This window comes from Lucilia cuprina, chromosome 6, assembly GCF_022045245.1.
Source record: "Lucilia cuprina isolate Lc7/37 chromosome 6, ASM2204524v1, whole genome shotgun sequence".
Lineage (NCBI taxonomy): Eukaryota > Metazoa > Arthropoda > Insecta > Diptera > Calliphoridae > Lucilia > Lucilia cuprina.
In genome coordinates, this window is record NC_060954.1 from 63,156,087 (window position 1) to 63,175,006 (window position 18,920).

An 18,920-nucleotide genomic window follows, 5' to 3' on the forward strand; every position below is an offset into this window, starting at 1 on the left:
TTACAAATAAATGAAAAAAAGGTTTCCATAGTTATTATAAAATGTATGTTTTATGAAAAAAAGTTTAAGTAAAGTTTGAGGCAACAACAACTGCATATTTCTATTTCTAGTAGCTTTTAGCTTTAGCGGCAACACAACAACTTCCAATCAATCTTGTTAACAAGGTTTTTTCTTAATTTTTTGTTATATTTAAAGAATCTATAGTCTTGGTTAACATGAACACACCGACAGACACACATACAGACATTCATAGTTACTACATATTCTACATGCTTTTAAAACAGAACAAAAAAAAAAACAAGAGAAAAATGAAAACACAAAAACAAAACAGCTGCCTGTTTATGGGTGCGGTATAAACTTTAAGTTAGTTGTAGAAGGAACCCACAAAGGATGTCAGTATGACGTTGGCCAACTTGCAGCACATCCCAAAGAGATGAATTAACAAGATACGCATTGCAACTAGACAAGTGGCTGTTGCAGTAGTAACAGCAGCAAGAGCAGCAAAACTAGATGAAGCAAAAAAATACTACCAGTAAAAACATTTAAACTTATAAAGTTGTGTATATTTAAGAAAAACTGATGAATGAATGAACTCAAATCCAACCAAACTAAAGCGTATATCCATACAATACACAACTACTACTGCAGTAATACGAGTACAATTTCTTCTTGTTTTTTTCTGTTTTAGTTTCTTTTTGTAGTAATTTTTGAATGAATTCATTTGATCGGGTCGTATGGATGTAGTTCGAACGAACGGACGTTCTTATGAACCTCTTTTATATACAGTGTGATGTGTGTGATGAAAAGTCTATTTAGTAGGATCCCTTATTGTTCATGTTTTTAGAGTATAATCGATTTGAGAAGATTGAGTTTCGCATTTCATGCTGATGGTGTTGTTGTTGTCCGTACTATTATCGTAATGATCACGATCATGATTATGATCAGCTGCAGCATCACCATCAACATCATTGCAGTCATCATTATAGTTATTAGAGTTTAACACAGAAGCTGTTTAAGGTTGGACATCGGAAGCCTCGTTTAATAGGTAACTTTTGACATCTTAGTAGTAAAATGTTTCCTTAGCAGGCAATATTTTTGCTTCTGTTGTTACGTCTTGTAAGTATGAACAAGGTATTCCTTGTTGATGAATACGAAACGAATGCAAGTTTGTATTATAGTATCGATCAAACGTTACATAGATTACCCAGTTGATGGATGCTTGTCTTGGCAACATGACTGACTGTCCGGCTATATGGAAGTATGTACTAAAATGTTTGTAGTTGTTCTATGTTGTTAAATTAAAAATATTTTAGTTTTTTTGTTGTTTTTTTTTTGCAAAAGGCAAAACAGTAATTGTGTGTATAAAGTAAAGCTAGACATTATTATGAAAATATAACATTTATCTATCATAAAATATTATAAATCATAAAATATTATAAATTTAAATAGGGGAAGTGTCCGATATGAAGAAGAATAATTTCTTAAAGTGGTTTCATTACAAAATTGTTGTCTATCATACATATTGGTATGAGAAATTCTTTTGCTTGATATGATGCATGACACAAATATTTTTCAGCAAACACATTTCAACTTAAATTTAATATTTTAAGTTTTAAAGCTCATGTGAAAAAGCTTCTAGACTAAAGACTAGACTATGGACTAGACTACAGACAAGACTATAGACTAGACTATATACTAGACTATAGAATATACTATAGACAAGACTATAGACTAGACTATAGAATAAACTATAGACTAGAATATAGACTAGAATGTAGACTAGAGACTATACTATAGACAATACTATAGACTAGACTATAAACAAGACTATAGACTAGAGTCTAGTGACTAGACTAAAGACTAGACTATAGGCTAGACTATAGAGTAGAATATAGACTAGACTGTAGACTAGACTATAGACTAGACTATAGACTAGACTATAGACTAGACTATAGACTAGACTATAGACTAGACTATAGACTAGACTATAGACTAGACTATAGACTAGACTATAGACTAGACTATAGACTAGACTATAGACTAGACTATAGACTAGACTATAGACTAGACTATAGACTAGACTATAGACTAGACTATAGACTAGACTTTAGACTAGACTATAGACTAGACTTTAGACGAGACCATAGACTAGACTATAGACTAGAATATAGAGTAGACTATAGACTACACTGTAGACAAGTCTATTGTATAGTCTACTATAGACTTATTAAATTTGACTTTTCAATAAGGATCTAAATATCCGTAAAATTTAAAGTTTTCGTTTTAACGGCTTATCTATCACTCAAATTTAGAACAGGAACCGTACACCTTACCCCTGAAATATTTATTGGACATTTCTCGCCTTAATAACAGTAATTCCTGAAGTTGACAAAATTTTGATTTGTAAATGCAGGTCATAGTTGCACCTTAAATTCTGATAAACTATATTGTTTCTTAATATTTTAATTGTAAAAATTTATAAATTCATATTTTTGTAATTAAATTTTACACACGCCCGATTTTATTGTTATTGAAAAAAAAAACTTAAATGATTTTCGTAGCCAAAACAAATTGATTTGCAATTACTAAATAACTATCTGGGTAACTTCTCTCCCTCGTTAGATAGTAGAATCAAGTGGCGAACAGCAAGTGAACGACTGTGGCGAGCAATGGCGGATGAAAAACCAATTAAGCTTCTTGGTGGGCGTTGTTATAAATGTTTAATCACACACAATGGACTGATGAAAAATTCTTACATTTTACATTATTTTGCCGTTTCGTTGTTGTTTGTTGTTTTCTTACTGAACAATTATAAAATTGCGGCAACTAAATTGAGATAAAATGAAAAAAAAAATCAAACTAAGCAAAACAAAAAAACATTTAAAAAGTATTTTAATTTAACAATAAAATGCACTAGCACTGCAGCAACAGCATCATGACACACATGTTAAAAGAACGATCGACATGATTAAAAAAAAACTGAATTTTATTATGGACAAATACTACAAAAATAAAAACAATGTAATGAAACAGGTCGATATAAAATAAATGAACCTTTAATTCGTAAACCTTTTAGGGAGTGGACTTTCTCTTGAACTTCTTGAATAAAAATGGAAAAAAGTCAAAAACAAATGTAAACAACGAATAATTACAACAATAAAACCTTAAAGCAACAACCAATAATCGAATCGAAAAAATTCCAAAAACAAAAAAAAAATAAAGAAAATTACAAAGAAATGGCGAAAGAAAGATACAGTTAAAAAATGCTATAATTTAAACTTTTCGCAACACAAAACGTTCAATTTCAGTTCGAACTATTGAAGTTTTCGCTTTTACATTTTGGGGCTGTAGATGACGAGGAGGTGGAACATCTCACACAAAAGATGCCCAAAATTAAATTGCAACAATAAAGTGAAACAGAAAAAAACTTACAAAATATTTATAACTTAAGGGCAACCCAGAAAATTTACAATGAATTGCTCATGTTTTTGCCAAAAACGCATGAAAAAAGAAAAACATACACACAAAAATGGTAAACAGAAAATGTTGCATCTTCGTGAATTTTTTGTGTATTACGGCGATGAGCAGAGTATAAAAAATCGTAATTACAGGAATTTAACCAACTATCTGTGGTATCTACTCGACAACATCAGAAACAACTTAAAATAACAAAAAATATTCCCTTTTCGCTGTGATGGCCCTTTTTATTTATAATGCGTGTAATACGGTTCGAATGAGGCCACTTGTACTCACTCACTCGTTCGTACTTTATTTTGTATTTAAACCTTTTTTGCCATTTTTTCATCTTGCTTGTTTTTGTTTTATTCCACCTTGTGCTAAAACAAAAGAAAACGATACAGTACCTGATGAATGCCTGTATATGAGACTCTTTCAACGCTGTTATAGTAGGCAATTTTCAAACTATAAACTGATGCCGTCTTTGAAGGTTGTCGTGTATTAAGTTGGTTATATGGATGTCTCTTTGTCCGTATAATTTGTTGTATGCGTTTATGTTTAAGTTTTTATAAATCGAAAAATGCTTTTAATCAATAAGTGCGTGTGTGCCCAGGCTTCAACAGCATTTAAGTGAAATTGCGAACAAGTGCATTTATTTTGGTTGTCTTTATTTTTTTTCTGCTCTAACCTCTTATGCTTCCAGTACATAATATCACGATTTATAAAATGTTGAATCAAAAATGCATAAAAAAAGTTAAGAAACAAAATAAATAATAAAATCATACAATATTCTCTTGGGTTGCAACTTGCAATTCCATGTATCTTTTTCATACTTCATAATTTATGAAGCATCCATCATGTGGCCAGTGTGTGTAAATGTATTGCGATATAAATACATGTATCTGTATAGTGGGTTGGAGGGTTGTTTAAGAAGTTAGAGTTTTAAATTTTATATTCAGTATGTATAATTTTGTTCTAAACTCTAGATTTTGATTGATATATTTACTTTACTCAAAAATTTTATTTAAATGTATAAATTTTAACAATTTCCTTTTATTTAGCCTTTTAGTTCCATCCTCGTATGATCTTGTAATAAGTATGCTGCACATTTTACTTTTGAAACTTATGAAATTATCATCGTTAGTTAGTTTCTGTTACCTTTATCATCCGTCAGTCGTTCAGTCAGTTGATCTTTACTATAGTAATTGTTGAGTGTGAGTGAGTGTGTGTATTTCCTAAATACATGTGTTTTCTACTTTAACTTTAATACATTTATTCTGTTGTTGCGATTCCTTTTTTTAATGTACATTTTAAATGATTGCTTCAACTGAAAACTTTGCACTACTCGCTCCATTTAATGACTTTTTACTATAAAACAGGAAATACTTAAAATTTTACAAAAATACAACATAATTCAATGATTATCTCTGTTGTTGCTGTTTTTTTGGATTTGATTATTTGAGTATTTGGTTTGTGCATTTTATGTATGTCCTTTGGGGACAACTATTTTCAAACGCTTGATTATAATTGGCGTTTTGTTATAAATAATGGAAAGAAATAAGATGAACATTAGTTGTTGATAATGTGAAATGATTGATTATTGTGAATATTTTGAAACGAAACCTTTTTGTTTAGGACCTTACAACTTAAAAATTCGTATTTCTTTCGCTTAGAATTGATCTTAAAACAAATATTTGTGTTGATGCTTAAAGCGGTATAAGATTTAATATATTTATTAAATTCATGTCCCTATTAAGGTAGACCAACCTGCTGAAACGATTGATATACTTTAAGGATATCCGAGAATCCAGCTAGAGCTTTTTACTTTTTCCACATTATTATATTTTGTATAAATCATTTTCGGTTTTGTGGATTCCGCGTCTGTTGAAGGTGATGTGTATTTTTATGCATTACAAATATCAGCACAAATCTATAATATGCCCCACTATAGTGATGTTGGGTATGAAAACTAAGAAGATTTCGATGTATTTATTAACCAGTAATCCAAAGAATTATGTTTCCTTAACGTTATTTTAATTGATAAAAATATTTTATTATTAGTTGTAATTCGTTAAAAATAGTTAACAATTTAATAGAATATTTTGTTTATATGTCATATTCTAACAATTTTCATCTATGCGATTATTGTGTGGCAAAACCCGTATAAAAGATTGCAACATAAGCACTTAATATTCAAAGATCGTATCAATACATAACGGCTTTTAAAGCTTTTTTTAATGGCATTGATTCACTTGGCTAAAAGAAAATACTGTTACTTGTACGTACGTTACGCACATTAAATGTATGCAGCACAATTTTATTATCCTTGGTGCATGACAAGAAGTGAAAAAAATTTATAAAAATAAAAAGCTTAAAGGCATCTGAATACAAATATATTGTATGTAGGTATCTGTGTGAGTTTCAAGCTTTTCTTTATTTTATTTGCAAACACATACACACATTGACATTGATACAAAATGATAGTCATCGGTTTATGATGTTGGCTGCTCTTAAGAAAGTTTTTAAATACTTTACAAATCAAGACACATAGTTTTTGTTTTTAAACGTACTGACGTCATAATATGACTGAGCAAAACAAAAAAGCCGAGTAGAGAGGATGTAAAGAAGTGTTTTGTACATATTCTACAAACAAATTTTACACAAATCATTTTAAAATCTATACTTTTATATATACATCATGAAACAAAATTAAAGTTTTTACTTAAAAAATGTTCAAAGGATGATGCGTGCGCCATCATCAATCCTTTAACAAAAACTATTAAGTATCCAAACGTATGCTGGAGTATATTTTTTATTAGCCAATATTTGAGTGATGACCATTTGGCCAATTGCTAAAATAAATAAAAAGCAAAACCACCATCATAAAACGTATGTATAATGGACATAAAATAAAAGTTGTATCATCATTGTTGCAGGCTGTGTTTTAGAGAGTATGGATGAATGTATTTTGTGTTTTAAAGGAATGACGGACAAACCAAACCAACGTTACACCGTGTGCCTTCGACAATGATACTCATGGTAGTAGTAGTGGTAGTAATAGTAGATGTTGCAGTTGTTGGATTTGCTTGTTTAAATGCTTGAATGGTTGAATGGATGGATGAGTGTCAATAAATTTAATAAATGGCTGCTTAAGCTGTCATGCTCAACAGTTATGTGCCTATAAAATAATCAAACTAAAAACACCACAGTAACAATAACATAAATATTTATTTTTTTTTTTTTTGTTATAACTTTAAGTAGCTGTTGCAACAACAGCAACAATGTTCCATATTTAAAGGGCAATTAAATTTTTATACAAATTTCACACTTGTTTTGTCTGCAATAATAATCATAATATTTTTTATATTAATAAAATATAATTTATTTATAATCATGCTAGTAATAAAAAACTATTAATTATAATTAAAATGAACAATAACAATTTATAAAAAAAATCTAACAAAGTCTAACTTCATTTAGAATTCCGCAATAAAAGTTCTTAAGAGTAGTGACGCCTTCATTTTCTCAAACTGAAATATGCATGATTGTCAAAGACACCTTTCAATGTGTTTTTTTTTCTATGATTTAGATTTGATTTTCTTTGTTGTCTTTTGTTGTTGGTTTGTATTTAATTGTTGCGGTAAAGAGAAGTTTTTCAACTAACTATGTCGAGTTTCAGCAGCTGAACTTTAAATAAGCGCAAAATCGTGCTTCGTGCCACAAAGTAATGTATCACTTTACTTCAACGTAAAAAAATAGACAGACATTTAGTCATTCATTAAAAGGTGCTACAAACAGTTACAAGCTCAACATTGCTACAACAATAATAACAAACAAACAAGCAAACAAATATGTATGAGTTTATATCCATAAAAATACGTTTAACCATGATTTTGCATGTCTAATATTTATGTATGCATGTCTGTCTGTCTGTTGGTCTGGCAGTTTGGTTTTAATATTTTGACCTTTTCTATTTGATTATAATTTGCATTTATTTATTATTTTTTTTTGCTCGATTCAGCGAACAAGCGATGGAAAAATATTACAACAACATTAAGAGAACCATAAAATATTACAGAATTTGACATCTAATCATTAAAGACATGATTGTTTAACAATTGTCGGTTTCTTTTTTTTTCTACATACACAACACTACCAACACTAACACCACCCCCACCTCTTGTTTAATATTCAGTTTAATTGTACAATTTGTGTTGAGTTTTCAGTTTTTGTTACTGTTTTATTCTTTTGACTTTTATTGAACAGTTTTTGTGGTTTTTGTAATCAAACGATTATGAATAAATATACATTTCTTAAGTGACTTCAATTTATTTTATAATTTCTTGAAAATTGTTTATTAATCATGCATTATTGTCTGGAAAAAAAAAAAACGTTTATTATATTAAACATAATTTTGAATTAAAGTTTAGTTGTTATTGTTACAATGAGTCATAAATTAAATGAAACAACTTGAAGTGCAAATGCGTAAAATATCTACTATTTAAACTTAACTGTTAATTACATATAACTCTGTATTTACTATAACTTTAACCTAGACATTATTTTACAAATTAATTTATTCAATAAAGTCAAATGTCTCCAAAATTCTTTGTTAACAACTTGGAAATTAAATATTTTTCTTATCAAGCCTTTGGAATCTATAATATCTATTGTTTCCCAAAAAACACTGATATTCTAAAACAGTTGGAGATTTTTTAACATTGGTTTATTTCAGAATGCTTAAGTATTGATTGAGATCTCCCTACTCTCTGTATTTAGTCGCTTGACAGTTAAATTTATACAATTGAAAATCAAAAACTATCTTTAGAATTCATTAAAGAACAACACACAAACACACATACGAAAATATCAACCAAAATAAAAACGGCAACAACAACAATAAAAATATAAAATAACTGGACACATACCGCCCATATGGTAAATAAACACTTGTCGTATCGAAAGAAGTTTTTCTTTAAACTTACACATACTCACATGCATACATCTTCATAAAGTACCCCTTCAAACATTTAAAGAAAAAAAGTATCTTCTATCTTCGCAGACGTTACGTCTAAGTGTCTTATGGCTGATAGTGAGAAATGAAATACATTGCAAAATAATTACTGGAAAAATTTGCATATAATATATGAACTAGGCTATGGACTTGTTTATGTATTGATCTATTGGTTAATCTATTACTAGTCTATTCTATTTACTGAGTTATTTATTGACTAGTATACTTTATGTAATAGTGTAATGACTATCCATTACACAAATCTCCATTAAATAGTGTATTAAAAAAATCTAATGGAAATCAACTTCCTAGAGAAATGAGAAATCTTTTGTTTAAACTTCAGTTCTTATCGATTTCTAAATTAATATTCTTAAATCTTTTAAAAATTCTTCTAATATATCTTGATAATTAAACTAATGTTTGTTGGGATTTTTAAGCATGTGAATATATATACAGACAAACGTTTGTGGTGGAGTGCAGTGCGGTTCATACGATGAATACTTTTTACTACAGGGAAATCACAGCAAGCTGTCATTTTAATCTTTTTTTATTACATACACACATAGATACAAATATACTTTGTTTTTTTTTGTCTTCTACATCGTTATTATCAGCATCAGCACTTTATATAAGTTTGATTGTGTATTCATAAGAGTGTTAGTTGTATGTGTTGCATGAACATTATGGCTTTGATTTTATATAAAAATTCGACATTTAAAGTCATGTGTGTGCGATGGAAATGAAAAAAAAATAGAAGTAGAAACAACAATCAAAGATGATGCTGGCTGGTGTGTGTTGGTTGATGGCCAACTTGGCTGGAAATACTTAGCTCTGGCTAGTTAGTTAGTTCGCTTGTATGTCCAATGGCTGGTTAGTTGGCTGGTGGTGGATGGTAAATGCTCAAATTGATAATGCAATACTGCTTATGATGAAAATGATGAAGATGATGGTGACGATCGGATCGTATTCGTTTGAATTGGGATGTGTGTTGAGGGGATGGTTGATGACAATAAAAGTACTGTTGTGTCAACGGTATGCCGCAGTGTTGAAACCCATTTGTGCAACATACTTTCATCCTAAATGGTTTTGGTCAATACGTAAAAATTTCTGAATAATGAAAAGAATGACTAAATATGGTTGCTTGGGGTATAGTAAAAACAAGCAGACTACAATTGTTTTTTTTTTTTTTTTTGCTATTCGTACAATAAAAACCATACACGCACCACTCATACGTCTGCAACAAAATTCATCATCAATAAGAAGAAATTGTTATGCGTATTGTTGTTCATACATACGTTTGTTAGTTTTTTCCTCTATTTCTTTATTTTTTTCTGAACGATGCTTTCAAAGATTGTGTCAAGTAACAGACTTTTATGGGGGGATAGAAATCATAGACATAGCGGCAGACAGCTAGACTTTACTTAATAAGGACAACAAAAACAACAGCAACTGCAATAAAGAAAAATTAAATAAATAAAATCATAGAAATCAATCTCTACCAAATAAATCTTGATTATGATTATTTCAAGCGAAAAAAAAACAACGAAGAATTTCAAATACTTCATGCAACATACATAGTTAAATGAAAATTGTTTGCAAATACATATTTCTTTGTTTTTTATTCAATGTTTCATTTACGTTTACTTAAGTTCGATTCATTTAAACTGAAATCAGCCTCAAGTCAAAAGTTAATTTCCTACAAATTTAACAGTCAATTCAACCAACAACAACAAGCCAGCAAAGATATTAACGAACAGATGTCAGTCCATCATGTCAAGTAATGTTTAATATTTGACACTCACTGTAGCGAATTGTGAATTGCGAATCCTTGATCAGCACCACCTTTAATGGGAACATGAATTTGAACTTAAACACAACAGCAACAACAACACTACATGAACTCCAGCAGCAGCAAAAACAGCACAAACTCTTTGTCTCTGGCCACAGTGATGAAGACTGCATTTACTGTTGTTTGTACGAAAAAGTGAAAGTCTATAAGCGAAAATAAAAAAGGAGAAGATGAAGAAAAAATGCAAGGAGATGGCCAGGGTTATTACAAAAGTTATTGTATCACAATACGTATTAAATTAAGTGTGATACCAATACTTTTTTTGTTTCACATACATATATTTTGGTAAAGAATAAATGGCTGTTGTAGGCGCGGTTTCATCAACTACAAACTTAACAAAACACACAATTGAAGGTGATCTTCATTATTAACAGCACAAAAAAAACCCATCAAGGGTCGTCCGTTATTAAGCCGATCATGAATGATGGTTGACCAAAATTAAAAAAAAAAATACATAAATAAGTGAATGTCTTCTTTCTTTTGCAGCAGAAGAAGCGTCAACACAAAATCATCAAGGTTATTAAAAAATAAAACCTGTGGTTACAAATTTATATATTTAAACGCAATATAGTGCAGCAACAACAAATCAGATGACAATATTTTAAGTATCCTTTTTCATCATTTTATGGCATTAAAACTAAAACCTAAATTAAAATAACAATATTCATTTTTCATTCATATGCATGATGTGCATGCAACTCAGGCAACTAAACAGTCAGCAGTAGGGAAGCCCTACTTTAAACAAATATATAAAAAATTAAATACTAAAGGGAGAATGTTCAATAAAAATAATGAAATAAGTTCAAAAACATGTCACAAAAGCTCAAGTTCAGGTTCAGTTTAAAACAAACAAATAAAAGATCCATATTACTCACATCCACACTTACTTATGAAGATTCCCCTACTGTTGCTGTTACCGCTGCAGTTGCAGTTGCTCCACTAAACCAATAAAACAACAATTAATACTCTGTGGCAGGCCTCGAAAAACCATTAAGGAGTTGATTAATGTGTGCTTAACACAAAATAAAATCACAAGGAATAAATTTTACACAAACAGTTGTAAAACACACATTCACATACAAACATTATTACACTTTTAACCCAAAGTCGGTCACAAAAAGAAGATCATCATGAAGGTGAAGACGAAGAAGAAGTTACAAAAAAAGAATTAAAACAAAAACATCAATGTTAAATGTTTAAAACTGATACTTTAAAGGTGAATGTTAAAAACAAAGTGACGCTTTTATGATACAACAACTTCGTCCGTCCATCTTTTATTTTACCAAATAATAATTAAAGGTCCCGATCGATTTGAGTGTGTGTATGTGTGTGTGTTGATTATCATGCAGGTGATTGTGTATAATTTAATTAAATTACAATAATTATAAATAGAGTTTCTTCTGTGCATGTGTGTGTCTAAAATAATCATTAAACAATTCTGTAAAATCTGTGTGAAAATGAGGGAGAATGTTACTTGAAAATTTTGAAAATAAAATAATACTTTTTATATAAAAACATCTTTAAAAACATGGTAGGATCGAATTCTTTTTAATGCTCACTAGGTTATATTTTAAATTTAAGTATCAGTGTAATTAATAAAATAAAAACAGTGTTTACTTTGTTATCCCCAAGTAATGTAAAATGTAGTATGTTTAAGCAGTCTACTAAGTGTAAGGGTCCCACTCGCACTCACCTAATAGTACACCAATACTCTTAGAATCTTTATAATTTGATATCAATTCATGTCAAAATCATTTCCTCAATTAACAGAATATACTTTGAGTTCTTAAAAAACAGAGATATTTTGTAACTAAAACGAAATTTAGGACTTGAACTTACGAGTGAAAGGAAATGTTTTTGGCGGACCATTTAACTTAAAAACCCCTGAAGTCAAATATCAGGACTTAATGGTGAAAGTTTCAAATAGATCGATAAACATATCTTGGAACATTATTAAGTCAGATAAAATTAAACAGTTTATACATAAATTTTGGATAAAATCTGCGACATTGCTCCATCAAATCAATTGGACATAAATGTAACATAAACTTGAAAACTTATAATCGAACAATTACCGTTGTTTAATTTATTTTTATTTTGGCCTTAACTTAAACTCAAAAAGTTGACTTGATAAAAGCCCACAACACAAAATCTCAATTTGATGGTGGCAAAAGAAAGAAGCGAAGAAAGATAGAAACAAGCAAAAAAAAAATAATAAAGTTAGTAGAAATGATGCTGCTGCTTCAGCTACAAACACGCCTTTTACAAAGAAAGCGCAACCACGCTGATCAAAACGCATCAAACTTGTAGTATGAGATATTTTCTTTGAGCAGGTGCAGCAGCAACAAACGCAGTAGTTTAAATCAAACCCGTGAAATGTTTACAATGTTCAGTTTGAATCGATGGTTTTGAATATTTGCTTGTGCTGCTGTTGTAGTAGGTAGTTGGTGTTTAGTTAATATAACCAGGTTTTGTATTGGTGGCTGGGTATTTTGTAGCTAAATTCGCCGTGTGTTCGATCTGTGATTGCATGCGGCGAATTGGTTTCGTATGCTGATCGAACCTGTATCCGTCCATCCATTTGTGTTGGCCACAATATGCAGGTTGTGTTTAAAGCGCGCAAAGTGGTTTTCAGTTGTTAACGGCTCGCCACAAGGCTAACAACAACAAGCTCTGTTTTTGCTTTCTTGTCTTACTGAGCACGAGTTTTGCTTGGATTTTTGTGTGTTTTGTTTACTACGGAACGTGATTTTCCAGTTAAGATCTTTTAGATCTAAAATATTGTTGTTTATTATTATTGTTATTTTGGTTCTTTGTTTATTTACATTTCTTTCTATACTATTCTTGTTATTGGCATTTTTTTTATAAATTTTGACCAAAACAAAGTGCTTTTTGCCAGAATAGTTGCAGTGTTTTTAAATTTGCAACAAATAAACAAAAAATATAATAAAGTTACAATTATTTAATTATAAAAATAATTACAAATACAAAATTATTAAAAACAAAACAAACAAAAATAAATAAACGTGTTTTGTGTTAACAAAAAATAATTACTAAAAATGATTTTTATTAAATTAAAAGAGCCTTAAAAAGCTCTGCGAAAAAAAATATAATTTAAAAATTTCAATTAACAAATTAAAATTTTCAAAATAAAAACAAAATGTTTCTTTAGTTTTTTAAACAAAAGAAAAAAATTTACAAACAGAAAGTGAAAACAAGTGAAAAATTTTATTAAATTAAAACTCAACAAATACAAAATGGATACCGCCAGCACATTTTCAATATCCTACGCAGATTGGTTGACTGAACCACGGTAAACAAAATTATGAAGTTTTAAATAAAATTAATAAATATTGAATAAAAATTTTCCATAAATAAATTTAAGTTAATTTAGTATTAAACTTAAGTGTGTATTTTCCATAATTTGAAAAATGAAAATTAAATAAAAGGAAACAACTAAAAAGAGGATAAAGCGGAATAAGGTGTTGCTCAAATTTCAATAATTTTCAGTTTTAAAAATTTAATTTTTTTGGTATTTCCATATTAATTGATTTTAACAAAAAAAATTTCACTTTTTGATAAAACAAAAATAAAAAAGTTGATTATAAAACAAAACTTTGAATAACTAAAACCTATATTTAGTAGTCAATGTGGTTGTTTTTGTTGTTTTTGTAATAAGAGATTTTTAAAAGAAAAAATATCCAAAAACAATTTGATATACAACTTAAGGCGAATGAGTGAGTGAATGAAAGACAACTTGGACATTTGAATATTTTGATTTGGACCCAAAGAGCCTGTAGAATTGATATTTATGCAAATGAGACGTAAATTGCTTACAACAAACATAGACCATAACTATATATTGTTGTTGTTGTTATTTTTATCGCTGCTATTAAAATTTTAGTTTATTTATTGTTTTTTTTATAATTTGGTTTAGTTTTCTTCTCCCCTTGTAGTAAGAAATAAAATTAACATAAATTATAATTAAAAAAAGACAAAATCATCGTTTGTATGCCTGCCTGTACATATGATCAGTTTTTTATGTAAAACTCTAATAATATTAATTAGGCTCTTCTGCTTTTCTTGTGTGATATTTAAACCTTTAAAAAGACAAAAAAATATTTACAAGAAAATTACAGTATCAAAGTATAAATTATTGATTAAATGTTTTTGTAATTTCTTTCAAACTTTCCATGAGAGATTTTATTTAAAGTGTGAAATTATATTTAAAATATTCTACTGACTTTTCTAATGAATAGAAAATTACGATTTGTTCTTGTACAATTTATAATGTTTACAACACAATAAAATTATATTACCTTCGGACGGACAGACGGACGGATTATTGACACAATTTTGATTTAAAATAAAGGATGAATTGTGCCTTATTTGTTTAACTTATGATTTCAAAACTATTTATTTTTTATAGAAATCAAATGTAAATTTTTTATATTTGATTAAAAGTGCAGATATCTAGAAAAAAATGTACTTACCGGGTAACCAGAAAATTAATGCAGAAGCCACGCAAAGACTTTGATACATTAGTGTTGGTTAGTCTAGGAGATCGTAGGTGGTGGGTTCGCTTCCCATCTAAAGCACTGTTTAAGGAGCGTACAACATGCCCTATAGAGTCCTAGGTGTATTTCATCGGACTTGATGTAAATACATTCTTCTTTTAAACTAAGTAAAGACTTATTTTGGGGTGAAACTACTTACATTTGTTTGGCGAGCTTTGAGAAATTACTTATTTTTGAAACGATTTTGTGTGTAGAAAGCAAACAAATAAAACTAAAACACTTTTTTAGCCAGGTTTTAAATCCATACGTTCACTTGTTCCAAAAAGGTCAATTTTATAGATATTAAAAAATAAATTAAGAATTGTCATTTATACAGCATTATGCTCTAAAGATAAATCAGCGGGGCTCGAACCACAAAACTTCTGTTTGTTAAATGAACGCTCCAGATACTGGGCTATAATAAATCTAAAGCCCGAGGTAAACACTACGTCAAAGTATTACCTGCTTTTCATACCTATTTCGCATTTTACGCTTCAAGTTACATGCGACGCTTTTTAAACATGAATTTTTTGTTTTATTTTTAAAAACTTGGTGTTTTTCTACATTTTCAATTTATTTTTTCATTATTAAATTAATTTTAATTTATTAAAATAACTACTGCTTAAAAATTAAGGATGAGTATCAAGCAACTAAAAAATTCATTGAAAATATACTTATAAATAAAAATAATATTTCTCACTTTGAGCTTAATACTAATTCTATTTTATTTTATGTAAAACTGAATTTTTAAAATAAAATTTCCATCCACAATACTGTAATAATAATTTCACAATTTTTATTATTTTATACATTTTATTTATTGCTATTAATTAAATGAAGTAATTCATAAATAACGACAATATGGCAAATAACATTTGTAATATTAAAACAAAAACAACCACATCCGTATGTGGTTTAAGGTGGTCAATAAAATTATACTCATGTACTATATGTTCCTTTAAAATTTTACGTTTAACCTTGATAACAATTTCTGTAAAAGTTAAAAAAGAAAACAATGGAATTACCCATATGATCATTTATACGCGTTTTTTAAAATTTATATTAATTCCACTATTTTGAGTATTTTTGATTTCAGTTATAAAATTTATATGTAAATTACTTATTTTTTCTTTTCGATACTTTTGTTATTTTTTTTTGGTTTTTGAAATTTAAATATTTATTAGTTTTTTTTTTTCTTTTGGGGATTTTTATACAGATTTTCATTAAGAAAAAAAATCATTCAACATACATAAAATTAAAATCTCCATTTAACATAATGTGTTGGGTTGTCTGTCCGTCGGCTAGTATCTGATACACCTGTACAGCTACATACATATGTGCATATGTATATGTGTGAACATACACTCTCACACATTTATACTTATTGGTAATGCGCTGGAGATGGCGGTTTTTATTGCTTTGAGATTTGAGATTCTAAAATAATAACACTATAAACTAAGACAGACGGACAGACTGACAGTCAGTTAGTTCGTTAGTAAGTAAGTCTGGCTTATAGGAAAAATTTAAAAATACACACAGCCAAAAAAAAAAAAAAAAAAAAACAAAAAACTCAAACATGATGGCTACAAATTTTCGGGTGTGGGCCATAAATTTCTCATACGTATCGCATTAATTAGCATCAATAAGAGACAACCAAAATGGATGTTGAATACAATATTTTGATATACAAACAGAAAAGACAGTGCGTCAGACGGACGGACGACGGTAAAACTACGATCAAATGGACAGACTTTTAAGCAGACAAACTAACACATATACAAACATTTGTATTATTTTAGTATTTAAGGTTGTTTATACTTAAACTGTGATCAACTCAAAGTATCGAATTGAATCAATTCATGTACAAGAAGAGGAGGGTGCGTAAAAATTAAAGAAAAAAACTGTATTGAAAGTTTTAATATTCGAAAAAAATAATATAAAACATTAAAGTTAAAACACAAAACTTAATGTGATATTTTTGTTGTTTATTAATTTTTTTCTCTTTAATTTTCATAAAGCATTTAAAATTTATATGAATAAATTTTAAATTACTAGTTTACAACGAAATATATACAAAAATAAAAAAAAAATATTTAAAATTATTAGTGCTTGTTAAGTGTTTTTATTTAATTTATTGTCTTCATTTTAAGCAAATAGCAACAACTAACACAACTGCACTCTGTCAGTCATTCCAATTACAAATTTCAGTTAGATATTTTTTTAACATTTTATTTGATTTTATCTACATGTAATTTGAATACGTTTTGACCTCTGTCCGTTTGTTAATTTAAAAAAATAATATTCATACATTTAACACTTTTATGTCTGAATGTTAAAAATTTTTTTTTTTTTAATTTTCAAATACAAAAAAGACAACCAAGTTTAATTAAAAATAAAAATGGATTTATTTTTTCGTGATTTTCTAACAAACCCTAAAATTATGACCATCCAGCTGTTTTCTTTTTTAAAAAAATTATTATTTTCTGTTGGCTATTTTAAGCAGTGATCGACCCATTAGATCAGTTGTGATCATTTATTTTTGTGAACAAATAAAAGTTGTATGTATAAGCCCAAGGTACACAATTGTCCGTCTGTCCATGCAACTGTCCAAATGTTAAAACACTGACAACAACAAAAAAGATTTATGACCAATCACTTTTACCAACTGAACAAATTTGCATATCCAATGATCAGTTCTGTCATCCTTTTTTATGTTGTGAAGGATTTTCATATAATGTTCGTTTACGTTTTTTAAAGGTAATTACACAATCCTTTATTTTTAACCCCATTTTTCAACCCCTTTTTTATACGTTTCGTAATGCAAACACAAAACACCGCCAAATAAACGCCCTGAAATCTCAGTATCACCACCTTTTGTGGGAATCTAAACAATAAATTCAATTGTACACGTATGTTTTTATAGGTACTTACTGCTCGCTGGTCTTTTAGATGATTTTTTGTTGTACCTTTTTAAAAAACTAAAAACTAATGTTGTCCAGATGTAAAGGATTAAACCCTAGCTTTGGTCATTAATTATAAGATGGATAGGAAATAATAATCAAATATAAAAAATAAGAAAAGTAACGTATAAAAGATACATTATTTTGTTTAATTGCGAGGTAAAAGGAAATGAAGAAATCTTATTTTTTTTAATTTTTTGGTTGAAAGAAAAAGGTACAAATTAGTGGGATTTTCATGTTGGTTTTCTGATCTGCTTTTTGTTCAATTTCTTTGATTTTTTCAGTAAAATGTCTGAATCCGTCCATGATCAGTGATCGCCATGTTATAGTAACTGCAACCGATCGATTGTTACGAAACCAAGACATAAATATTTGTTTATTACTGGTTTTATATTTTCGAAGTTTTATTGATATTGTGACTCAATACCATAAGTTTACTGCATGATTTCCTTAAGATCAGTGATCACCATATCATAGTATTGGAATTGCAACCGATAGTTTATTACGAAAACAAGACTTCCAGTTGCATAAACACATAAATATTCCTGTGTTATTTTTCTTATCGATTGTGAAATTTTGTTGATATTGAGATACAATATCCGATTTATTGCCCGATTTTCTGAAGATCGGTTCAATTTCATTAAACGTTGAAATTTCATCACAATAGACAACAGAATACAAACATAAAAAATTGAATTTCGCTTTATTCTTGGCCATAACTTTCATATAGGAAACATTTCTTTATTGGCCTATAGTTTACATACTAGTTCCACTCCAATAAGAACTAGAATTCAATTCTAAACTCATAAGTCCGAATTAATGGTTTACATTTTAAAGTGGAAATTACTTTTTTAATTATACAATATTTTAAGCAACAAACCCACATTTAATGTTTACGTTAATTTATTTCTAAATGATTTGTAATTGTATAAATTTCAAAATGAATATTTCTTTAAAAAATCTTTGACGTCTGTAATTATGAGTGTAAACAGAAAAAAAGAAGATGCACCTGATCACAAGTATTTCAATTGTGAAGAAAAGGTCTGCTCAAGACTGACTTAAGACACTTGTTTAACACTCACAAC

The 18,920-nt window shown here is 28.7% G+C and overlaps 1 protein-coding gene across 5 annotated transcripts in view; it reads left to right on the top strand.

Annotated features, from left to right (window-relative positions):
* LOC111687328 (protein grainyhead) overlaps positions 1–18,920 on the top strand; it is a 121,756-nt gene that overhangs the window by 43,336 nt on the left and 59,500 nt on the right. The window contains exon 1 of one of the 5 annotated variants that reach the window (XM_046954641.1): positions 13,454–13,632. The exons of the other annotated variants lie outside the window; for them this stretch is intronic. Within the exon in view, the coding sequence (XP_046810597.1) occupies positions 13,577–13,632 (56 nt within the window). The 5' untranslated portion in view covers positions 13,454–13,576. Of the gene's footprint in view, positions 1–13,453; positions 13,633–18,920 lie in introns of those variants that run through there. 5 annotated transcript variants of the gene reach the window in all.